General features: G+C 46.4%; 1 protein-coding gene across 5 annotated transcripts in view; it reads left to right on the forward strand.

Annotated features, from left to right (window-relative positions):
- Positions 1–26,067, forward strand: part of LOC147700442 (uncharacterized) — a 450,712-nt gene that overhangs the window by 279,467 nt on the left and 145,178 nt on the right. For all 5 annotated transcript variants that reach the window (XM_086933560.1, XM_086933561.1, XM_086933559.1 and 2 more), the window contains one exon: positions 7,821–8,062. In XM_086933560.1, the coding sequence (XP_086789686.1) occupies positions 7,821–8,062 (242 nt within the window). The remainder of the gene's footprint in view (positions 1–7,820; positions 8,063–26,067) is intronic.

Raw genomic sequence — 26,067 nt, forward strand, 5'->3', positions numbered from 1 at the left:
GGGTGCTTGCGTTGCAGAATGCAGCACACTCAGAACAAGGAAACATTAAGAGAAACAAAGATATTTCTTCTCGTTGTGCCTCCCTTATGCATCCCCTAGGGAGAGGTACGTTTTTGGCACTGCCTCAGAGTTAGGATTTCTCGAAAATCTGGGGTAGCGTCAAAAAACCATGAATGCGGCTAAGAACGCCCCCAGCAACACCCATTGCATACCCTGTTAATGCAGAGAAGTGTGTTAAAGATAGTGATATTTACAAGGCAGCATTTAAGCCCAAAAAAGTGACTTAGTTCTGCCTGGTAAATATAGAGCAGGCTCCTGTGCCACCGGAGCATCACAAAAAGTGACGCAACGGTGGCACAAGGGGCTTAGCAGCTATGATACAGGCGGACCATGGGTCTGTGCCTAAAAAAGCACACATTCAATACAAAACAACACATTTAATATAGTTAGTGTGTGTATGTGTGGTTGTGTGAGTAGTTGTGTGGGTGTATAAGTGGGTGTGTGCATGTGTGAGTGGATGTGTGAGTGCCTGTGTGGGTCTGTTGCGGGTGTTTGAGTGGTTCTCTGAGTGGATTTATTAGTGCCTCATTGGTGTGTTTAAGGGTGTGTGAGTGCTGTATGGATGTGTGGGTGCCTATGTGGGTCTGTATTTGGTATGTGAGTGGTACCCTGAGTCTCTGAGTGGCTATATCATGTTTGGGCGTGTGAGTGGGTGTGTGTATTGTTTTCTGGGTCTCTGAGTGGGTCTGTGAGTGGATGTATGGGTGGGTGTGAGAGAGGTTCAATCAATCAATCAATTATTTGTAGAGTGCACTAATCACCTGTGAGGGTCTCAAGGCTCTTATCAGGGGTGGGCGTGCAGCTACTGCTCGAACAGCCAGGTCTTGAGAAGTCTACTGAAGGTCAGCAGGTCCTGGGTCTGTCGCAGCTAAGTGGGGAGCTTGTTCCATGTCTTGGCAGAGAGGTAGGAGAAGGATCCGCCGCCGGTAGAGTTCCTGTGGATGCGTGGGAGGGTGGCGAGGGTGAGGTCAGCGGAGCAAAGCTGGCGGTTCGGGGTGTAGAAGGTGAGATTCTTGTTGAGGTATTTTGGTCTGGTGTTGTGTCGTGCTTTGTGGGTGTGGGCGAAGAGCTTGAAGGTGATCCTCTTCTTGACTGGGAGCCAGTGCAGGTCTTTCATGAGGGCAGTGATGTGGGTGTGGTGAGGAATGTCGAGGATGAGGCGTGCGGAGGCGTTTGTATGCGTAGGAGCCTCTTCTAGAGTTTGATCATGGTACCTGCATAGAAGGCATTGCCCTAGTGCAAACTGCTGCTGACAAGGGCCTGTGTGACTGTCTTTCTGGTTCCGGTGGGGATCCATCTGTAGATCTTGCGGAGCATGCGTAGGGTGTTGAAGCAGGAGGAGGAGGAGGCGTTGACTTAATGGGTCATTGAGAGTGATGATTCCAGGATGAACCTCAGATTGGGTGCATGGTTGGTGGGTGTGGGTGCGGCTCCCATGTCGGCCGGCAACCCAGAGTCGTCCCAGGAAGAGGGTGTGGATCTCAGGATGAGGACCTCTGTCTTGTCTGAATTGAGCTTCAAGCAGCTTGTCTGCATCCAGCTGGCGACGGCCTTCATTCCTTCGTAGTGGTTGGTTTTGGCAGTGGTGGGGTTATTGGTAAGTGATAGGATCAGTTGAGTGTCATTGGCGATGTTGAGTTTGTGCAAGCAGACGATGTTGGCGAGCGGTGCCATGTAGACGTTGAAAAGGGTAGGGCTGAGGGATGATCCTTGTGGCACGCCGCAGATGATCTTGGTGGCTTGGGAACGGAAAGCGGAAGGCGGACCCTCTGGGTTGTGTTGGTGAGGAAGGAGGTGATCCATTCCAGGGCTGTGTCGCGTATTAGTGCATCCTGTAAGGCGTGTGCGTAGGGTGTGGTGGCAGACGATGTCGAAGGCGGCCGAGAGGTCCAGGAGGATGAGGGCTGCGGTTTCGCCGTTGTCCAGTAGGGTCCTGATGTTGTCTGTGGCAGCAATGAGGGTGGTTTCAGTGCTGTTATTGCTGCGGAATCTGAATTGGGACGGGTCCAGGATGTTGTTCTCCTCGAGGAAGTGGGTCAGTTGCCTGTTGACGATCTTTTCAATGAAATTCTCTGGGAACGGATGAAGGGGGATGGGCTGGAAGTTATTGAGGTCCATTGGGTCCGCTGTGGGTTTCTTGAGTAGGGCGTTGATCTCGGCGTGCTTACAGCTTTCCAGGAAGGTGGCGGTCTCGAAGGAGCTGTTGACGATCTTCTGAAGTTGGAGTGCGATGATGCGGTTTGCTTTGTTGTAGATGTGGTGAGGGCAGGGGTCGGATGGTCAGCCAGAGTGGATAGTATTCATGGTCTTGATGGGGTTGTCGTCGTTAATGTGGGTCCAGGAGAGCAGGTGGTTGGTGAGGCTGGGGGCGGTGAGTCTGCAGTGTTGGCAGTTGTGGGGTGGGTCTGGGTGTTGAAGCTGTTGTGGATGTCTGCGATCTTGCGGTGAAAGAAGGTGGCTAGGTCTAGCGACGGCGGGTTGTCGTTGGAGATGGAGCTGGGGTTGAAGAGCTCCTTCACGATGTTAAAGAGCTCTTTGCTGTTGTCTGCGTTGTTGTTGATGTGTCCCTAGAAGGAGGTCCTTTTGGTGGCTCAGATGAGTTGGTGGTGCATGCGGCTGGCATTCCTTAGGGCTGCGTGGTTGTCCGTGTCTTTTCGTGGTGCCACCTTTCCTCTAGTCTTTGGCAAGTCTGCTTGTATTCCTGGAGGTCGGTGGTGAACCAGCTGGCCTTTCTGTCGGAGCATCTGTTTGAAGGTTTTGTGATCGGGGCGAGAGTGTTGGGCCAGTCGTCGATCCATTGCCTGAGTTTGCTGGCGGCTAGGTTGGTGTCGGGGGTGTTTGTGAGTGGGTCTCAGGCGAGGGCAGTGATGAGCTGGTCTTCCGTGACTTTGTTCCAGCTGCGATGGGGATCCGTAGTGAGCCGTGGTGCACGGTGGGTTTCTTGAAGGTGAAGTGGACGCAGCGGTGGTCGGTCCAGTGGAGTTCGGTGGTGTGGCTGAAGGTGACGTGAATTCTGGCTGAGAGGATGGGGTCGAGTGTGTGTCTGGCTGTGTGGGTAGGGGTCGTGACGAGCTGTTTGAGTCCGAGGTTGGCGGGGTTATCAAGCAGAGCGACAGAGTTGCTGTCGTCGGCGTTCTAGAGGCGGAAATTCAGGTTTCCGAGGAGGATGTAGTCTGTGGACGTAAGAGCATGCGTGCTGACGATGTCGGAGATTGTGTTGAATGAACTGTGGACGGAGTCCGGGGGGTCTGTAAATGAGTGTTCTTCTGAGCGTGGTATTGGGGTCAATGTGGAGCTGGAAGTGCAGGTGCTCGGTGGTGCTGGAGGTGTCTGACGGGCATGTCGAGATTCTGAGGGTATTCCTGTAGACGATGGCGATTCCTCCTCCTGGTCTGTTGGTGCGGTCCCTTCTGGTGATCTTGTATCCATCTGGGATGGTATAGCAATGTCGGGTGCCAAGAAGTGGTTCATCCATGTCTCTGTTAGGAAGGCGCGTCCGGGGAGGTTGAGTCGAGTAGGTCCCAGAGTTCGGCGGTGTGCTTGTGGACGGAGCGGGTGTTGAGTAGTATGCATCTGAAGTGTTGCGTTCTGCTCTGATGGGTGGGGTAGGGTGTGCAGGTGTTTGGCGGTTGGTGAAGCTGCAGCTATGGAAGGTGAAGCGTCCGTGGATGAGTATCGGGCTGGCCTGGAAGCTATTTGATGTTCGGCCGGTTTGAGTCCCTAGAGGAAGCCGGCGTCATAGCGTAGTTGGATGTCGTGGTTCTTGCGAGGACCAGGGGGTCTGGCACTGGGTGCGGCACAGCGGTCACCATTTAAGAAAAGGATGGGGTGAGGGCGGGGGAGGTGGGAGGCGCATGCGGCTGGGAGGTGGGAGCCGGGCAGGTTGGGGCGGGAAAATAAAGCAGTGGCAGCATTATGGGCTACGGGTGAAGCAAGGCAGAGCAACCAAGGAGCCAAAGAAAGTAAATACAAATGAGGGAGCCAAATATAAATGAAGGAGCCAAGAAGAATAAAATACAATGAGAAAAGAAGAAAAATGCGGGACCCAGCAGGGAGAGGTCTCGAACCCTGCCTGTGTGGGACTGTGTGGCAAAATGCAGACAGGCGGAGCTGCGGGGGAAGAGCTGATCACTGACCAAGGGTCAGGGGTCTCGTTTGCGCTCCCCGCAGTGGTCACCACATAAGAAGGGGATGGGGAGAGGGAGGGGGAGGTGGGAGGCTCATGCGGCTGGGAGGTGGTAGCCGGGCAGGTTGGGGCGGGAAAATAACGCAGTGGCAGCATTATGGGCTACGGGGGAAGCAAGGAGGGCAACCAAGGAGCCAAAGAAAGTAAATACAAATGAGTAAGCCAAATACCAATGAAGGAGTCAAGAAGAATAAAATACAATGAGAAAAGAAAAATGTGGAACCCAGAAGGGGTCTCTGTGTGGTGTGTGAGTGGCTGTATGAGTGTGTACATATCTGTGTGAGTGGGTCTGTGTGTGGGTCTGTGAAGGGGTGTGTGAGTGGTTCTCTGGGTCTGCCAGTGGATGAATTATTGACTGGGTGTGTGAGTGACTGGGTGTGTAAGTGGTTGTGTGGGTCTGTGAGTGGGTGCATTTTTTAATGGATTCTGGATTCATGGATCTGTCGCAGATTCACATGAAGGGGCAAGCTGAACACAATGGAGGGCTGACGATCCTTGTGTGCCAAAAAAAACAGCTTGTGGCAATTTCTTGCCCGTAATGGGGCGTGCACTGACCCCTTCATCATCATCATCATGGGGTCAGGATACATCTATCTCATATATAATTTATCCCCCTCTCCCCCGGGTTTGTGTCACAATGGGTTTTGGTTTGTGTCTCTCAGGTTGTGGTCTGCCAATCACGACATTGCTGATTGGGAGTGCATCGGTGGATCCACCTCCTTGCGTCTTCAATAACTCCAAAACTACTAAACAGATTTGACCCAATTCTTTTATTTTTTTATTTATTTTTTTAACTCTTTCTTGACCAAAATCTAGCTTTCTGCCAAATTTGGTGTAATTCGGTTCATTTGTTTGGGATGTAGTCATGTCTAAAATCTCGATTGGAGATTGCATGTGGAAAAAGTGTTTTGGGACCCCGCCTTTTTCTTGGTCCGCGCTGATGGATCACCCGGCAGCTTTCCACACAGCAACTAAAGTGAGTGGCAATTTTGTGAAGATTTGTCAAACGGCTCCAAAGTTATTTGCAAAATCAAAACAGGATTTCTTGTGGAAACTAGGTCATAACTATTGCACTTTTAAAGTCACCCGGTACCAATTACAAATAAGCACTTTATGCTGTAGGCTCATGCCACCATCTTCCAAAACCAACCTCTCCCTTTCTGTATTCACTCTCCTCCAGTAATACTATCTGTTCCAATGTGTTACCATGTGCTTGTGGACAATAAAATGTGTCACTAAAGTTGCTATCTGACTTATAAAAAAATTCAGGCCATTTCTTTATTTTTTTTATTGTGGAACAGGTAAGAGCTGGCAAGTGAAAAAGAACTGGTGTAATTTGAAGGATATTTTGTAGCAATTATCTCTCTGTTTACTTTCATAAGAATCCTGCAACGATTGGTGGAGTGGTGTGGCTCACTGGTTAGAGGCGGCAGACCCGGAAGCAGAGGACGGCCCGGGACCAGGGTTCAATTCCCAACGCGGCAGGGTCGTGGACTTTGGTCAGCAGACTCGATAATTCTCGCTTCGGTGCCTACTCTAACCGGGGGATCACACTCGGCAACTCTGGGCATTAGCTTGCCACATCTCCACAATGGCCCCCACAGCAGGGACCATCTCACAGGGAAAGCCAGGACGGGTTCCCCAGCGGTCTACAGCGCTGGGACACCCCATTGCTGGGGTAGCCATGCGCTTTACAAGACAACATAACATAACTTTCAGAGGGCTCTGAAGTGTTTTAGCCCAGTTATTGATGTTTAGTGTTGTTGTTTTTTTTGTCTGAACTCGGGGGAAATATTGGATTTCAGTAATATGTTTACCAACCTGGACTTAAAACTAAACGCCAGGTTGGTGAAACAATGGCCAGGTGCCAAGGCGCTGTGCCATCTAAAGACATTGGGGCATATTATCAAGGCAGGCGATAAGAGATTATCGCCGCTTTAGCGGCCGTTTTCGGCCACTAAGCGGCAATAATTCTATCGCCCTATTAGCAAGCTGTCGCTAACAGTAGTTAGCGACAGCTTGTAGGCGATAGCGAGCGGTTTGGGGCCCGCTTTGCATGTCAGCGATATTTATCGCTAATGACATGCAAAGTGGGCGTACCCAACCTGTTAGCAACTGAAAGCAGTTGCTAACATTGCTATCTCCTATTATCAACGCAGGCGTAGCGATGGAAATATTCGCGCGAAGAGCAAATATCTCCAAAACCTAACGCCTGCTCAGACCAGTTCTTAGCCTGTATATCCAATGGGAGGTGGATTTTCAGGCTAAGTCCCTGTTAGCGATAATGCCTGAATATCGCTGGATTTACAGCGATATTCACGCATTTCGCCGCTATCGCCAGAATTTTATCGCTTCAGAGATTAACGTTGCTAATAGCACGTTATCTCTGCAATAAAATCCGGCGATGCGCAGCGATAAAAAAAATGTCGCTAAGCCTATTTAGCGAAAATTATCGCTAGTTGTTGATAATATGCGCCATTGTGCACATACTTTGCGGCAGGAGTATGTTTTGTAGAGAGAGCCCATGACACGTCCTAGATACAGCTATATACAGCAGTCATAAGGAAGACGCCATCATGAAGGCTCAGAAGGCTCAGAGGATACCGTACGCTTTTCAGAGGAGAAGATTTGGAAAAGTTGGGCTTGAATCCCAAAGGTAGTAAACTTACAGCTAGATTCATCAAGCTTAAATCCGCTCGCAAAGGGGCAGATTCTCAGAATCTGCCCCTTTGCGACCGGTATTTTTGCATTTGCCATGCATCATCCCAAATGCAAATATCGCTATTTAAGAATTCGCTAAATTGCGATTCTTTGCATTTAAGGAATCTCAAATTGAGATTCCTTAAATGCAATGCATGAAAGTGAAAAAAATAGCGAATTCGCTATTAGGGCACGCAAATTACCATGAAGTTTAACTTCATGGTAATTTGCAAAAACTTTGAAAAATGCACTTTTGTGCATTTTTCAAAGTTTCATGTTGCGCACACACATGCCCAAAGGGCATGTGTGTGCACAACATGTGTGCACACATCAATTTCAAGGGTGCAACAGGGTGTCCTTTGGACACCCCTGCACCCTTAAAATCGCAATCTCCATTTGCGATTCGCTAATTGCGATTCGCAAATTGAGAATGTCTTCCCATTCATTACTATGGGCCTCTAGGCCCATAGGAATGAATGGGGAGATATTCCTTAATTGCGACTCGCAATTTGCGAGTCGCAATTAAGGAATTATTAGAAATCGCTATTTTTGTAGTGATTTCTTGATGTATAGCATTTTGCTATTCCTTAATAGCGAATCGGTATTTTTCGCTATTAAGGAATAGCAAAATGTGTTCTTGATGAATCTGGGGGTTAAACGTTTGTGTACATTTACTATTTTTTCGTATTCATAAACTGCGAGTTTACTTTTACTAATAGTAATTTTAGGACTGCGGGTTGTAAATTTACCTTTGTGATTCACGTCTACATATATTTCTAATGTGAGGTCGATTAGGGTCGGTCGGGTTGGCACACACCACGCCTGGGAAGCAATAAAATACATTTCTGTTTGTTGTTTTTTATTTGTATTTTAGGTGTAAATGAAGACCCGCTTAAAACACAGGAAGGGGAGGTCAGAGCTGAAGGGGCTCGTGTTCTCCTGAAGAAGAGAAACCTATATAGAATTTTAAGACCAAAGTTTCAAATCCACTATGAAGTATTGAAAGAAAAGGCGATCGCTGCTATGAATAGCAAACACATCTACAAGCTATTTAAAGAAAACTGCATCCACTTCGTGCTTGACCTCCTGGGCTTACGCGGTAAATACCGTGAAGTGGTAAGTACTACCTGCTTACCAAGTGAAATGTCTTTCCAAAAAACAGAAATGCAGCTATGAAGCAGCGTGTACCCAGTGTTCTGGGTAAGGTTGGCATCTTGCATGCTTGCCAGGCCCAGACTGGCAGTGCCCCGCTCCCTGTGTCCGTACACTGTAAGTCTGTCTGTCAACCAATAGCGAGTTCTCTTGGTGATGTTTTTTTATCTGTGTTTCTATATAAACGAATATCAGAGTTTACACCAATGTGAGGCAAAATGCATAGCGCATGGAAGACTACGTTATTCAAGTACTATAGCGCACCCGCTGTAATATATGTTTCACCAGCATGTGCTCACACGTCACCATTATATTCCTTTAGATAATACTGGCTCTAATGGGCTTTTTCGGTTCTCTTCCCTCTGTAGTCGTCATATACTTCAGAAGATTCAATAAAGTAGAGCAAACGAAATAGCATCCAAATGTCCATTTCTTTTATCAGTTATCAGTTAAGTCCATCAAAAGATGTTTTTTGCCCAAATGAATTATTGCACGTAAATGCCAGAGTGTTTCCTTACCATGGGTCATTGTGGTCACCTAGAATAGGGCACTCCCACTTCACATTGAGGCCCAGCTATACCTGTCGCGCAGCACAGCGCAGCGGCATAAGTTTCTGCGTTGCGTGACAGCGAGAGAGCAGGACAGCACCATATTTACAGACACCTCCGCTCACCCTAGTGCCTGCGCAGACTCCGCTGCCGAACGCCACGCAGACACCTGTGCACCATGGTGCAGTCCAGCATAGGTGTTGTAGTGGAAGGGTGGTCTTCTAGTAATATATACTAACTTTAAATCTTTCTTTACTTTGGAAGTGTTCTGTACAGTGCAGCACACATGCAAAGTGTTAAAAGCTAGGAGAATTGAAAGCATTTCCCCATTTAACGCCTCCATCGAAGCGGTGTTATTTTTTGGCACAAAGCCCTTTCTACTATTATTATTATTATTATTATTATGATGTTTCTTATATAGCGCCTGAATCGACCCCCGAAGGGGTATCTCCGCGCTTGCCTTGGGAACCCGTCCTGGCTTTTCCCTGTGAGATAGCCCCTACAGGGCATCCCCAAGGTGAAAGCCAGGCATCCCGCCGCGGGGGGGCCGTTGTGGAGATTAAGCAAGCTTAATGCCCAGAGTGGCAGAGTGTGAACCCGTGATTCGAGCAGGCACCGAAGCGAGAATTATCGAGTCCATGGACATTTGAGCTCAAGACCCTGCCGCGTCGGGAATTGAACCCTGGTCCCGGATCTGACCTCTGCTTCAGGGTCTGCATGCTCTAACCAGTGAGCCACACTTCTCCACTATTGTAAATAGATAGGGGCAGATTTACAATTACTGGCGCATCCCTGCAAATTAGCAGGGATGCGCCAGTAATTGTGCGCTGCAGCTCCACCACCCATGATGCGCCGCATTTACAATGCGGCGCACCATGGGGCAAAAACGGCACAGATGCGTCACGCATCTGTGCCATAAATGCGGCGCATTGCTGGAGTTGTGTCGCAAGCGCGACGCAGCTCCAGCAAGGGTCGGGGGTGCCCTATTCTTACAATGCTGCGTCAATCCTTACGCCTGCTTCAAGCAGGCGCAGGGTTTTGACGCAGCATTGGCCTAAAAGTGACTGAGTGAAATCTTGTAGATTTCACTCAGCCTCGTTTAGGAGGCGTTCCTGCGCAAGAACGCCCCCCTCGGCGCCGGAACGCCTCCTTATGGCGCAGGGCATTACAACGTGACGCAGCTGGGAGATGCATCACGTTGTAAAAACCCCACACCATGGCGCATCTTTTGCTCCACCGCTGCGTCACAAAAGTGACGCAGTGGCGGAGTAAAAGAGGCGCAGAGGGCTTGTAAATCTGCCCTATAGGGTTTTGCATAAAAAACCATGGGTAGTTCCATGGAACACCCCCTTCACACAGAGTAACGCACAGCAGCACTTTGCGCTGCTTTACATTACTATATGGCAACATTCAAGCACAAAACAAGTTTTGCGCTGGAAAGTAAATTAAAAAAACATTTGGCTCTGGTTTGCGTCACTTTTGAGACACAAACCCAGCGCAAAATCTTTCTAAATCTTCCCCTTAGTGTCCAGATCAGTGGCAGCATAGTGTCATTGGTCTGGGTGTCCATGATAGTGCTTTTTACTCCATTAGACACAGTCACTGACAGTGGACTTGTAGACTTGTCTAAGTCAGCTGTGGAGTGTCTATGCGAGCGTCAGTGTGGATCATACTTCTTCAGCTTTCATTGCAAAAGCGCACAATCAGTAACATTGTGTTTCTTTAAGAGACCAATTAAGAGTTTTGCGGATAGGTTATCCAATCACAAAGGTGGCCGATATCCCGTCCACTGTATCACAAATCCATTATATCCTATGCAGTGGCGTAACAATAGCATCATCAGCCCCCACAGTGCAGGGAGCTCTAGTGGGCCCCCTCTGGTGGGCCTGAGAACTCGTGACAGTGTCTGGTGCAGGGGGTCCCCCTCAAGTTTCATTATGCCACTGATCCTAAGGTGCTTCTAATATGACGGATGACTGATCCATCATATTTGTGATGGAGTAACCCGGCCCACCAAAGCTTGAAGGTTATCCTCTGGATGACCGGGAGCCAGTGCAGGTCTATCAGGTGGAGTGTGATGTGGCTGAGGCGAGGGATGTCGAGGATCAGGTGTGCAGAGGCGTTCTGGATGCGTTGGAGCCGTCTCATGAGTTTGGCCAAGGCTCCTGCGTAGAGGGCATTTCTGTAGTCCAATCTGCTGCTGACGAGGGCCTGGGTGGGCATTCTTCTCGTTTCGTGGGGATCCACTTGTAGATCCTGCGGAGCATGCGGAGGGTGTTGAAGCCGGAAGAGGAGACTGCGTTGACATGTTTAGTCATGGAGAGGGTGGAGTTGAGGATGACCCCTAGGTAGCGTGCGTGTTCGATGGGTGTTGGAGCGGTTCCCAGTGCGGTCGGCCACCAGGAGTCGTCCCAGGCCAAAGGGGTGGATCCGAGGATGAGGACCTCCGTCTTGTCCGAGTTCAGCTTTCGTCAGCTGTTCCTCCCATTCAGCAATAGCCTTCATTCCTTCGTGAAGGTTGGTTTTGCCGGTGAGGGAGAGGTTCAGCTGGGTGTCATCAGCATAGGAGATGATGTTGCGGTCGTGCCGACGGGCGACGTGGACAAGCGGTGCCATGTAGATATTAAACAGAGTTGGGCTGAGGGATGAGCCCTGGGGTACGCCGAAGATGATCTCGGTGGCTTCGGAGCGGAAGGGGGGAAGGCGGACTCTCTGTGTTCTGCCGGAGAGGAAGGAGGTGGTCCAGTCCAGGAGCTTCTCTTGGATCCCGGCATTGTGGAGGTGTGTTCGTAGTGTGTGGTGGCAGACCGTGTCGAAGGTGGCTGACAGGTCCATGAGGATGAGGGCCGCCGTTTCTCCATTGTCCAGCAGAGACTTAATGTCATCGGTGGCGGCGATGAGGGCAGTCTCGGTGCTGTGGTTGCTGCGGAACCTGGACTGGGAAGGGTCCAGGATGTTGTTCTCCTCGAAGTAGCGGGTCAGTTGTTCATTGACGGTCTTCTCGATGATCTTTGCCAGGAACGGGAGCAGGGAGATGGGCTGGAAGTTCTTGAGGTCCTTGGGGTGGTCCGCCTTGGGTTTCTTGAGTAAGGCGTTGATCTCGGCGTGCTTCCAGCTCTCCGGGAAGGTTGCTGTCTCGAAGGAGGTGTTGATGACTTTCCAGAGATGGGGTGCGATGGATGTGCTGGCTCTTTTGAAGATGTGGTGTGGGCATAGGTCTGACGGAGATCCGGAGTAGATGGTGTTCATGGTCTTGATGGTGCCGTCGTCGTTGATGTTGATCCAGGAGAGCAGGCTGTTGGTGCGGATGGTGGTCGTGGGGGCTGAGGTCTCAGTGGTTGTCGGGGCGGTCGTGGCGTTGAAGCTGTCGTGGATGTCTGCGATCTTGCAGTGGAAGAAGGTGGCCAGCAAAGCGCACAGGTCTTGCGAGGGTGGGACGTTGTTGATGTTGCAGCTGTGTTTGGAGAGTTCCTTCACGATGTTGAAGAGCTCTTTTCTGTTGTGCGCGTTGTTGTCTAGGCGGTCTTTGAAGGAGGCCCTTTTGGCGGATCTGATAATGTGAGGGTGTCTGGGTGGCGTTCTTGTGGGCTGCATAGTTGTCCGGTGTTCGTTCACGGAGCCAGATCTTCTCCAGCTTTCAGCAGGTTTGCTTGGAGGCCCGGAGGTCTTCAGTGAACCAGCTGGCTTTCTTGTTGGTGTGACTGTTGGAGGGTTTCTTAATCGAGGTGAGGGTGTTGGCGCCGTCGTTGATCCACTGTCTGAGGTTGCAGGCGGCGGTGTCGGGGTCGGCGGGTGGGCTCTGGGCGAGGGTGGTGGTTATCCAGTCTTCGGTGACTTTGCTCCTGCAGCGGCGAGGCATCTCTTGGGTGCGGTGGTGCGTGGTGGGTTGATCAGAAGAAGCAAGACCAAAATGGTGGGGAGAAAGCAAAAGACCCGAAGTCTTTGCCAGCCCCCAAAAAGCTTCTACTGAGGGGGGTTCCAAGAAATCCAAAAAGAAAGAAGGTCCAAAGAAACCATGGTGTAATTTTTGTAAAAGTTATACTCACTGGACCAGTGATTGCACCAAGAAGGAGGCAGCTCCAGCCACCATCGCCCCTAAGGCAACTATTTCCCCTAGTACAGCTAATAGTGGTGGTTCTCAGCAGAAGCGTGTAGTAGGGTTAACCCTGGGAACTGAGATGGATTCTGGCCTAGTCAGAATACCAACTCAAGCTGTTCTTGTCTGTGATGTGGACTTGGATATGTCCTCTACTGTGAGCCCCAGTAACTTGGGCAAGCACAGACAGACTCCTTTGATTAATAATAAAGTGGCCCAGGCCTACAGGGACACATGTGCCAGTGTCACCATGGTGACACCTAACCTTGTGGACCCTGGACAGTTTATATTAAGTGAGAATTACCTAGTGACCAATGCAAGCAATGTCACTACCACCCATAGTATGGCAATTGTTAATTTCTCCTGGGGAGGAGTAACTGGCCTCAAAAAGAGTTGTTGTTAGTTCAGACCTCCCTGTAGAATGTTTGTTGGGCAATGATCTGGAATCTTCAGTCTCGTCTGAAGTAGAGTATAGGACTCATGCAGAGATGTTAGGTATATCAGCACATGTCCTTGCTGTGACCAGGTCTCGGGCCACAAAGTGCAAAACTGAACAGGCCTTGGATCCTGAAATTATGGACCAAGTGCCTACCAAGAGAAAGAGCAGTAGGGTTAAGGCAGTGCCTTCCCCCTGCCTCAGGATGAGGATCAGTCTCCCAAGGAAGCTAATTGTGAGACCCAAGAAGGAACTGTCCTAAAAGAGCTTGAGCCTGATCAGGTTGAGTTTCTTGTGATAGGGGGCCTTCGAGGGCAGGTCTGAAGCAGGCGCAGTTGGACAGCCCCTCTCTTGAACCCCTCAGACAGCAAGCTGCTGCTGAGGCTGCTGGGAATGCTACAGGTACCCACAATGTTTATTAGGATGAAGGACTCCTTTAATCAGATGCTAGAGACCCCAAGCCTGGTACTTCCAGGAGGTTGGTCATACCTCTAGCATTCAGGGGCTTCCTTCTTACCTTAGCCCATGATATTCCCTTAGCAGGACATCTTGGCCAGAACAAGACTTGTGTAAGGATCCGGTCTCGGTTTCCGCAGGAGTGCCAGGAGCCGATGATAATCCCAACGCTTCCTCCCTACACCACCTGTGCCTATCAAACACTAGGACACAGGGGTGATATGGAGGGAAAGGAGGGAACAAAACAAGAAAAGTAGGGGGGGAGACAAAAATCTGGACTCTTCGGACACTGCTCTCTTCTGCTTCTGTCTGATGATGAAGCTACAAGGAATAAGGGGTTAATACAACAACCATCAATCCTCCTATCAACCCCCTCAATGGTATTACATAGACCAACAATTACCTGAGAGCATACAGGTGTGTCAAGGAAAACAACTAGGATCTCTTCTGGAACTGTATATGGATTCATAAACCCTTATGGAATTTGATATGACCTACATTGAGGAATAGGTTCTTGTTACTTCTGGTAGGACCTTGATTTGTTCCTATATTTAGGTATGAGTCTCTTTCTTACCTAATCGAATTCACTTCTCCGCTAATGGACTTATATGGTACAAGGTTGGAATCACAGCAATGATTATCTGTAGGGTAATGATATATAAACACCCAAATAGTATTCAACAAGAACACGATGTAAATATAGTGCGCTACAAGCGCTTTACCAGGTTTTCTTGTCCTTGCACTGTGATAAATGCCAGCATCCGGGAAGTCCAGAGAATGCAAATAATAAGGTAAAAAAGGGAATAAAGAAAACTCGCCAGGCGGACCACAAATCCTACAAAGCCATGCAACATCACACTCCCCTACTCCCGCAAATACCGGCCATTCGGCGGGACCATAGTCTGGCCCAACGACGAGTCCGCAAGTAGCAGGGTACCCCCCGGGTAAGACAGCCGGCACTAGACGAGAGAAATAATAAGTAATAGCATCCACGTTAAACAGAACACGTGGGTCTATCTGGTAACTGAGGCAGGGAAACTCCGTAAAGCCTTTACGGAGCGATTACCGAGAAACCCTCGGCTTGCAATGATCGGAGATGCCAGGGATAACTAAGGGATCGTCGTCGGAAGCAATAGATCAATGAATGGCTGCTCTGAATATCCGGGCATTCAAGAACGAAGTCCGCTAATGCGACCCCACACCAGGAATCAAAATAAGGAAGACACCAGCAGAGCAAAGGAGAGCTGAGCCCTAAAGTCAGGAACAAGCATCCGCCACCAAACTTAGGCAGACTACGGAACGTGGCCAAGCGGAAGTGACGTCGTAACCAACGAAGAAACTAGAGCGCAAAGCGTTAGACACCTAGGGAAACGAGCTTATGTTCCGGCCCGATTCCATCGCGCATGCGCATTTCCTCGAGGCCATCTTGCATTGGTCTCGATAAGTCCTCTGTACTTTCCGCGGATGCTAGGCAGGCATGACAACTTGGGACAGCTTGTCCCTCACTTTCACTGGCCCCACATGTCAGAAGACACCAAGGAGTTTTGTCGCTCCTGTGTCAACTTGTGGTGAATAAAATTACCGTGCAATTTTTCCGTATAATTAATGACAAGTAAAGGAATAGCTCAATCAAATGAGAGGCAGAGTCCGTGGTATCTGAGTCATACGGGCTTTAATGAAATGGCTCGAGCCAATGGAAATCAGATCCATCAATACAAGGGTTCAGGAGGGGATATGCAATGATGGCAAAGATGTCAGCGTTTTATTAACAGTACACAATATATATAGTAAAACTGTACAATGGCGATGGATACAGTAGGCGTGACAAGTGAAAAGTATAAGATAAGAACACATGTGCGTAGCAAGAAGGCGTGTACAAGGGCGTACACGGAGGCGTGTGCTGGAAACGTCACAGAAAGTGTCATAGGTGGGTGGATACATAGAGAATTTCTGCAGGGTCAGCAGAAACCTTTGACATGTGTGCGCGCGCAATTAATATGACGTGTGATTGACGTGGAGCTAGGGAGAGCTTGGGGCTTGACTTTAGCACTAGTAGAGGAGACAGAAGTCTGGCATGTCAGATCGACCTGTTCCTATAACATATCTGATATCTTGTGTTTGGAGGATATTATATCTGAAGTAAAAGGTCTCTCGGGCAGAGGCTATACTATACTGAATGCATATGTATCTAAGTGTAATGCGCGGGGCCATGGGCCTACCATGGTAACGGGAGCAATGAATTACATGAAGGAGACAGGAAGGCTTGGCCCTTTGCTCTGCAGCCGGGAATATGTTTACCTATATCACTAGACTGGAATGTGTTTTCGAGGAGGCTGAACTGATAACTTGAAGGCAAAATACTGTCTTGGCAGGCAGGCCGGGCTGAGCCAGGCACCGCTTCGCTTGGCAGGAAGTAAGGCAGAGGTCAGGGATGCACCTCCATGCTGCAGCTTTCAGAGACAGAAGTGACTCGAAGTCAGAAATCAGGGCCTAGCTCGGCAGAGCCAGGAAAACGTAAAAGTATACCATGTAAAGACGTTGGCATGGCATGTTTAGAGACTGAATTATCGATCCATTCATGGTGGATCTGGTAGAGGACATGTTAACGTTGGACGCAAATGCATTTGCGTCTTCATATTCGGTCATGGAGGGAAATTACATGTACTTTAAGCACGTACATGGAAACGTTGGGGTACACGTTAGGGGACATACTTGACCATAAAAATTTTAATTACCTCATTCCCTCCTTGTCCCCTACGTTCCCTTCAGGATATATCTATTTTCATGAGACCATCTATCTGTTCATATAACATCATCTGCTCATCTTTTCTCATACGGGAACTGGAACGTGAACTTGGATGTGGTATGCAGGCTGTGGCACACAAGCCGCAAATCGCTGGCCCACATTGTAGGCATAGACAACAACTGAATACTATGAGCAGTGCGATTCCTAGGAATGACAGAACTTTCCATCCCCAGGCTGATATTACACTCCAGAGCCAACCGGACCAAGTCCAGGTGCCTGGGTTCTGGTGTAGCTGATGAGCTATTTCATGAAGCCTGGTTATAGCCTTGTATACTGATGGTGCGTTATTAGGAATAAACACACAACAACTGGATCCGATGACTCTACAAGCCCCGCCCCTATCGGCCAGGATGACGTCAAGGACAAGGCGGTTCTGAAGAACAACAAGTCTCATAGCAGACTGCTCTTCTGTTAAGTTACCTAGAGCAGAAGTAGTCTCATTCACTACTGCTTCGAGGGTTCTGGTTAACTTGCGTATTAGTTTACTATTTGAAACAGGACCTAAAAAGAAAAAGAATCCTTTATTGAAATCTGTATATTGTTCTAATGTAGTTTCAGTCTGATCGACAATTGGGAGATCTCTCTTTTGTCTAACGTGAGTGAGGCGGGAATTCCTGTGATAATCAGATGGGGCTAGAAAAACAGGTGGCAATAGGAATGCAATAAAACAAGTACCATCCCAGTCTAGAGGTAAACGTATATAGGCTGTCTGACCACAAATGAAATAGGAATGTCGGGAAGCTTTGAAAGTAGACTTGCCTTTATCACTGAATTCGACCACAGTAGTACAGTCACTGTGTCCTAGATGTACTGAACCATTCTTTCTGACGCATAATTCACCATTTACTGGTAAGACTGATATTGATGGCAAGTCTGGATTAGTCTCGGACTGAACATTCAGAATCATGAGGTCAAGTGTAAAATTACCTAATCCATACACTTCATTTTCTAGATCGGTCCCTGTCCTTTGTGGAAGACCTTCCTCGTCTGGGAAACATGCTTTATTCATAACTGTGTTCAGATTTCCCCATATCCAATTTCCCTGGGAAACTCTGGATTCAGTGTCTAAAGAGGATATTAGACTAAACCATGCACCACAGGAACCATTATGTGTAAACGGATAAGGAAAGAGGGGCAGAGCTCCCTTGTAGTTCTGATAGGGAGGGAGTCGGCCACATATCCAACAATTAGTAGCATTGCTGGTCTGGTGAGAATGGTGTAACATACGGATGAATGTATTGTTGCGCAGCGCAAGTCGGTAAGACAATTCATGTGTGGGCAGATCACTAAACGTGTGCTCTGCAGTGTTATTAGAAAAAGAATGTGCAATAGGAAAGAATATATGTAACATCCAACTCATGCAGATTATCGTAAGACTCAGAAAAAACAAAATAAGTAACGTTAGAATGCAACGACTTCGGAGACTTTTACAATATCGCTTTCTCTTAATCTCCTGTCTATCTCTCTCACTATTGGGGTCTATCTTATACATGTCAGGAACCTGTCTAACCGCTTCACCCAGGAGGGGACTTAAACAATTAAACTGTCTGACTTACTAGACCTCAATTTTGACTTGTACTCCTGGTGCGGAGTTTTCTCTAACAGGGGGAGTTTAGTATCAGTGTCTGGAATGGGGCAGTCCTGGGAAACAGTTTTTGGCGGAAGTCCATAAAATTTCTTCACATGGCTCGAGTGCAGCCACCCTTTCCTTCCCTCGACTTTAACTGCAGTCCTTGTGGTCATCAAAACGATTTTAGGCTCCTTCCAGCGGGGCTCCAGAGGGCTTGATCTGTCGAAATTGCGGACCACGACGATGTCACCGGGAACAAGTTCATGCGGTTTCACCTCGGTGTTGTCTGGGAAGGCTGCCGCGACCTGTGAACGACATGATAGTAGTGCAGACATCAAGGAAGCAAGGTAATCTGTCAGCATAGAACTGTCAACATCTGTAATTGTACGGGGCATAGGCGTCCCCCACATATTAGGAGGCCTACCGAAGACCACCTCATACGGGGATAGCCCTGTCCTAGAATGAGCTACCATTCGCATGTAAAAGAGGGCAACTGGCAAAGCTACCATCCAATCTACACCTTTTTCTGCACATACTTTAGCAAGACGGGTTTTCAGAGTCTGATTGTGTCTCTCCACGAGACCAGCTGCCTCGGGATGTCGAACACAGTGGAATTTCCATTGATAGCCTAACAAGAGTGAAACCTGCTTCATGAGCTCGGACGAGAATGGCTGACCATTGTCTGAATATACGACACGGGGCAAACCGTACCGTGGGAAGAATTCACGAACCAACTGCTTGGCAGTGGTTACAGCAGTGTAATCAGGGACTGGATATGCTTCTGTCCATCTGAATAGGGCACATACAACTACGAGGACATACTTGAATCCTCGGCATCTGTCCATCTGGATATAATCCATCTGGAGGACTTCAAAAGGATGGTCAGGAGGATGAAATCCACCTTGCTCTACGGGAATACCTTTTCCTGGATTGAACTGACAACAGATCATGCAGGTACGCACTTTCTGTTTTGCTGCTGCTCGTAAATGCTTGTTGAACCAGAGGTTCTGTAAACTGCCTAACATGGCTTTCTCTCCTAAATGTGCTGGACTATGTGCTGTGTTAATGATAACTTGAACCATAGAGTCGGGGAGAAACCATGTGGCTTTTCCTTTCGTCATCCATCCCTGTTCTGTCTGGACCCCTCCTTGTTCAGTCCATTTCTTGATTTCATCTGGGGTGGCATGTGTCTGTATATCGAGTACATCTTGTGTGGGATCCCTAACTGTCATGCAATGTGTCAGCGGAGCTGCTTCAGTCCTTAACATGCCAGTCGGTATATCAGTTTGTGTCTGAGCTGTATATTTCGCTGTTCGATCTGCCAGGTCGTTACCCTGGGAAATAGTGTCCGTGACTTTAGTATGTGCTTTGCACTTCATGATGGCTATGGCTGTAGGCAAATGTATTGCTTCTAACAGAGCTTGAATGAGGGGACCATGCTGGATCTTGGCTCCGTGAGAGGTCAAGAAACCTCTCTCTTGCCAGAGAACACCGAAGTCGTGTACGACTCCAAATGCATAACGTGAATCTGTGTATATGTTTACTTTAAGGTTCTTGGCTCGTATACAGGCTTGGGTCAGAGCAATGAGCTCTGCTGCTTGAGCTGACAGGGTGTCAATTCGCTGTGTCTCTATAACTTCAGTTTCAGTGGTCACTGCATATGCGGCCACTAACTCTCCTGTGCTTGTTCTCATACATGAACCATCCACATAAAGTGTCAGGTCTGGGTCGGGTAATGCGATATCTGTCAAGTCTTGTCTGGGTTTCGTGATTGTGTTAATGACTTCCACACAGTCATGTGGAGGAGGGTCTGTTGTGTTTGACGGTAAAAGTGTAGCAGGGTTTAGCGTATTGCAGCGTCTGATCTCTATGTGTGGTTGAAACAATGTCAATTCATAACCTGTCAGTCGTGCTATAGTCAAGTGCTGAGTCTGTGTTCTGTTTAGGAGAACTTCCACGGAGTGTGGAACCTGTACTGTCAGTTGATGTCCTAATACTATGGAATCACTTTGTCTTATTGCTAGAGCTGTTGCTGCAACTGATTTTAAGCACGCAGGCAAAGTCTGGGCTACTGGATCCAATGTACTCGAAAAATAAGCACACGGTCTGTGTTTGTCTGCCTGAACCTGAGTGAGAACCGATAACGCTGTGCCATCGCGTTCTGTGACAAAAAGTGTAAAAGGCTTGTTGTAACATGGTGTCACTAAAACAGGTGCTTGACATAAGGCTTTCTTTAATTCGTCAAAAGCTTGTGTATGTTCCTGAGTCCAAGGGAGGACAGTCGAAGACGCTGCCTCCTGTGTCGTCAACTGTATGAGTGGCTTAGCTAGATATGCATATTGAGGAATCCATTGTCTGCAGTAAGAAGTGAGTCCAATAAAGGCTCGCACTTCCTTTTGTGTCTTGGGTTGTGGAAGATGTGCAATTAACTGGATACGATCAGGTGTTAGCTGCCTACCCCACTTGGACAGCAAGTGCCCAAGGTATACCACTTGCTGGGCACAGAATTGCAGCTTCGAAGGAGACACTTTGTGTCCCTTGTCTGCCAGAAAATATAGGACTGTCAGTGATGCACGTTCACAATCTCGTTCTGTTCTGGCCGTGATCAATAGATCATCGACGTATTGGAGTAGGGCAGTGTCAGTAGGCATGTGAATACTGTCAAGTTGTCGTTTCAGTGCTTGGCTATAGATGCTAGGGCTTTCTGTGAATCCTTGAGGGGCGCGTGCAAATTTGAAGCTTCGGCCATTTAAACAGAATCCAAAAAGGTACTGGCTTTCCGGATGAATGGGGACACTAAAGAAGGCGTTCTTGAGATCGATTACAGTAAAGAACGCTGCTTCTGAATCAATAGCTGTCAATAATGACGAAATGTCTGGGACCACTGGGTATTGCGGTATGATACATTTGTTTAATTCTCGAAGATCGATCACCAACCGATAGACTGGAGGTGCATTCGGGTCAGTTCTTTTAAGAATCGGAATGATAGGGGAATTACAAACATTTGAGTCGGTTTCTACAACCACTCCTTGTGCAATGAGCTCGTCAATGATTTTCAGTAAAGCCACTACAGCATCAGGTGGTAACTTGTATTGTCGGATTCGGGGTAGTACAACTCCTTGTTTGAGAGTAACACGGTATGGTGTAATGTGCATACAACCTACATCAGTTGGGCCTTGTGCCCACAAATGTTCTGGTACATTCTGTAATCTGGGATCAAAATCTCTCAACACATAATGTCCTTTAAAATCACGTAGGAATAACCTCACTCCTTCCGGAGAACAACAAATTACAGCTCCTAGAGCTTTCAGTGTTTTGATACCAAGCAAGTTTTCTGGACATGATTTCGTAAGTAACAAATCTGTAGTACGGGACAATGGACCAACTGCAAGGGGAACTGGTTTCGATACTTCATTAACAATAGGCTTTCCTGAAAATCCAAGGGAAACATTCTGTGAGCCTGAGAGGGGTGCCCCTGGAACCTCGTCATGACTAATGGTAGTTCTGCTTGCCCCTGTGTCAATCAAAAATTTTCTATCCTTACCTAAGACCTGACTATGTACATAAGGACCCTCTTGATCTACAGGAACCTCGATAAGGGGCAAGCCAACCTCCCTCTCTAGGCTGTTTCATGTATACTGTTGATAATCGGGGTAATCGGACTGTGCATACTGGTACATCTGCTGTGTGACATGTTGAGTTGCAGCAATGGGTTGGGGTTGGGGTACCGCTACGGTCTGTTGTGGAATCTGCATAGGCTGCACATTCTGCGGAATATTTTGCTGGACCTGATCCTGTCTAGGTGGACGCGGTCTTTCTTTCATTTTACCAGTAGCTATATTGTGTTTCAGAACGGTACATTCATTTATATAGTGACCTGGCTGTTTACAATAGTTGCAGGTCCCTTTAACAGGAGCTGCAGAATGACTTGTCTGTGTGGTACCCCTCTTCTGACCATCAGCTGGAACTGACTGAGCCACTAAAACTTTCATTTTCGTGTCCTTTATACGTCTCTGTTCATGATCATGTTCCTCTCTAATTCTGTTCTGGTGGTACTGTAACATTTGTAACATTTGGGAAGGCGTATTTGCTTGCCATGTACTTTCAACTTTCAGTACACGGTTCTTAACCTGGGGTAAGGAATTCTCGACTAGCTTGGTCACAAAAAGATGTGGATATGACTCGCTACTTGTTTTCAGGCCACTATTAATAATAAAACATTTCTCGAATCTGGAATAAAAATCACTAGTGTCTTCGTCTTGTTTCTGTTTGCAGGCTGAGATTGCATCCCAGTCCTCTTTTTTAACCGTCAATAATCTAGGCAAAACTTGTACTAGTAATCCTGGTAATGCTTTAGTTTTGTCCCCAAGACCTAAACCTGGGGTACGTCCCTTTTCTTCGTCCTCTAATTCAGTCCAGTTAATCTTCTTATCTCCCACCTCCCACTCTTTCTCTTTCAGTTTCTCGTAAATACCAGCTGGTAACAGTACTTTTAACATTTTCATAATATCGGGATATGTGTAGTCTCCCATCAGTAACATGGTGCACAGACATAATATCGACTCCAAAATATCGTTTGGACAGAATATCGAGTTTTAAATATCGTTTGGACAAAATATCGACTAGACAGAATATCGACAGCCAAAATATCGTTTTTAAGGTAAGTGAAGTAATATCGACTGTAAATAATATAGACAGTGAAAATATCCAAGTATATAATCTAGATAGTAAAAAATATAGTTTTTAAAATAATATTTAATTATTTATAGTGTTTTTATGTAATAATATGTGTGAAAAGTGTCATTTTATTTTATAAGTATTTTTAATTAATGATTTTTTTAATTATTGTGTAATTTTATTATGTAGCGGGTTGTGGGTTTATAGGGGAATAGGGTGGGAAGTAATTTAATTATAATTAATTAAATATGTAAATTCATTAATTGATAGTAATAATTAATTAATTGGTAATTAAATAATATATGTTAATTATTTAAAATTTAATTGGTAATTAATTTAATTTAATTGATTAATTTCTAATTATGTAAATTAAAATAATGTATTTTCTGTAGCGGGTTGTGGGTTTATAGGGGAATAGGGTGGGAAGTAATTTAATTATAATTAATTAAATATGTAAATTTATTGATTGGTAGTAATAATTAATTAATTGGTAATTAAATAATATATGGTATTTAATTAAAATGTAATTGGTAATTAATTTAATTAATAGATTAATTGCTAATTATGTTAAATTAAAGGGGTATTTTTAGGGTTCAGGGTCAGTTTTTAGTTTTTGGGTAAAGGGGTATTTTTAGGGTTCAGGGTCAGTTTTCAGTTTTTGGGTAAAGGGGTATTTTTAGGGTTCAGGGTCAGTTTTTAGTTTTTGGGTAAAGGGGTATTTTTAGGGTTCAGGGTCAGTTTTTAGTTTTTGGGTAAAGGGGTATTTTTAGGGTTCAGGGTCAGTTTTTAGTTTTTGGGTAAAGGGGTATTTTTAGGGTTCAGGGTCAGTTTTTAGTTTTTGGGTAAAGGGGTATTTTTAGGGTTCAGGGTCAGTTTTTAGTTTTTGGGTAAAGGGGTATTTTTAGGGTTCAGGGTCAGTTTTCAGTTTTTGGGTAAAGGGGTATTTTTAGGATTCAGGGTCAGTTTTTAGTTTTTGGGTAAAGGGGTATTTTTAGGGTTCAGGGTCATTTTTGGGTTTTTGGGGTACATATACAATATTGCATATTATTTAATTAAATTTTGTTACTATATATATATATATGTTTTAAGAAATATGATTAAAAAAATATTATTTTTTTACTTTCATTAATTATTTAATTATTAAAAGTTATTTTAAGTATTGTTAATTATATTTTAGTAATTAATTTTTTATATTAATGTAATTAAACATTGTTTTTAGTAAAGTCGATATTTTTTACAACGATATTTTTTACAACAATATTTTGTACTCGATATTTTTGTACTTACCTGTTTGTACATACAAACTCGATATTTTGGTTGTAGATATTTTTTCCTCGATATTTTGGGTAGTCGATATTTTGGTAGTCGATATTATTTCAGTGATCCCAGTAACATGTCTTTTAATTCACGTAGGAACCCAGCAGGGTCTTTATCGTGACAAGGCACTATTTTCTTCATTTCCAATAATTCCATTTTACTTAAGGGTGTATATACGAATACGCGTTGAAGCGCACCCCTTGGAGTCGTTTGGACGGGATGGACTTCTCGTAAGGGATTCTGTCTGTCTAGGTGGTATTCCTGTCTTACTGGTGGTGGGACAGAAACAAAATGAGGAGTCAGGAACGTTCTGTATTTGTGACGTTGTTCAAGAATCACATTAATCAAATCGGTACCTAGGCCTCTCCATCTTTTCAGAAGTAAGTCTTGCAATATATTATACAATGGACCTGGATCTGAGTGCTGATTTTCATATAGTGTAATGAGATGTTGGATCATGTATATACCAGCTAGTCGCTGTTCGTCTGGGGAAAGGCTCAAAAACGTTTGTGCTACTGAATCGTCTTTATACATACTGTCGTTCCCAGCCCATTGGACCGCTAACCGGGCTAGTTCCTGATCACGCATGGTACTAAGTTCATGATAACCTATTCTTTCTTTCAGTATTTTATCAGTATGTTGAAATACATGTTCAATAGAACATTGTTCTGGAATGGGGGAAAGGAAACGTTTCGTGTTTTCTAGACGTATGGGTCTGTCAAAAGGTCTGTCAATGGAATACTGTTTAGGAAGCTTCACTCTACCTACGTACGCAATTGTGTCTTGATTCTCTACTGGAGTCTCTGTTTCTTCCTCCTCTGAGGATTCATTCTTGTCTGACTCGGCTCCCCTTTCAGCCTTCTGTCGGATATGTATTGCTACTATTTCTTTACGGATCTTTCTGGACATGGCATCTATACAATTCTGTTTATCATGTTTACAATCTGCAATATTCTGACTCCATTTTGTCAGTACCTCCATCTCTTCTTGAACAATACCTGGCCGATCTTGTTCCCTTATCAAACAATTAATCAAGAATCGTAATATTAACCCTTGTGTCTCAGTTTTCTGATATGCCATGGCCTCACGAATACATTCTGGTCTTTCTCCTGTTTGAATAAAATGATATATGTTGTCTAGATGGTTTGTCATTTCTGGTAATGTCATCAAATAATCTGTAACACGTCGTAGACGTAACGAGGCTAACATCATGTCTCCTTTCTTGCCAGGTACTGGATCATATCTACAATCTGTAATATACTGTCTAAGCTTTTCAGATGTGATCGCTTTCGGAGTACGCTGCGTTGCTAATTCTCTGATTGTCATTCGTTGTACTTGTGGCGGGGTGCGGAGGTGGCCTCCTACGGCACCTCCTGAAGCGGAAGCGAGGGCATAACCTGACTGAGTTGTAGCTGTTGAGGTCATGGCAGGTAGAAGAGGTATATGTAATGGGGGTGGACTCTGGGTTGCGGTTGTCGCAAAAGGATTATGAGGACCAATAGCAGGGGGGCCCGTATTAGTAGCAACAGCAGTAGGGGAAGTGACGTGGTGGGGTCGTGGCTTGAACAGCCGGAGCAGGCTGTTGTACATTATTAACGGGTGGTACGGGTACATTGGTATATGCTGGAGCTACGCCATCTAAATAAGAAGAAAGGAATATGTCTACTGCGGTCTGTTTGTGACGTACTTTAGTCGGAACCAATGGTGGCAGCAAGTTACGGGGTACTTCCGGGGTCGCCTTGGGCAGGCCCTCGGCAAGAACCGGATACATGCCTGTAATGAATGCATTTCTTTGGCGGTCTAATTGTTCTAATCTGACTTGTTCGCCTTCTTCTAATAACTCCTTTTCTCTAGCTTTTTCGGATTCTTCTCTACTTTTCTCTGCTTTTCTGATTTCTTTCTCTGTCCTTCTATGTGATTCTTTACGCCACAATTCTATGGCATCTTTCTGAGATTGTCTGGCTTTCTTTTTCCACAGTGCTTCTTCTACTCTCATGATGCACTCAGCATCCCATGTCCCTGTAACAGGCCATCTATATTTCTCTTCCAGATCCTTTGTGTAG

The sequence above is a fragment of the Lissotriton vulgaris genome, chromosome 8 (genome assembly GCF_964263255.1).
Source record: "Lissotriton vulgaris chromosome 8, aLisVul1.2, whole genome shotgun sequence".
In the NCBI taxonomy this organism is placed as follows: Eukaryota; Metazoa; Chordata; class Amphibia; order Caudata; family Salamandridae; genus Lissotriton; species Lissotriton vulgaris.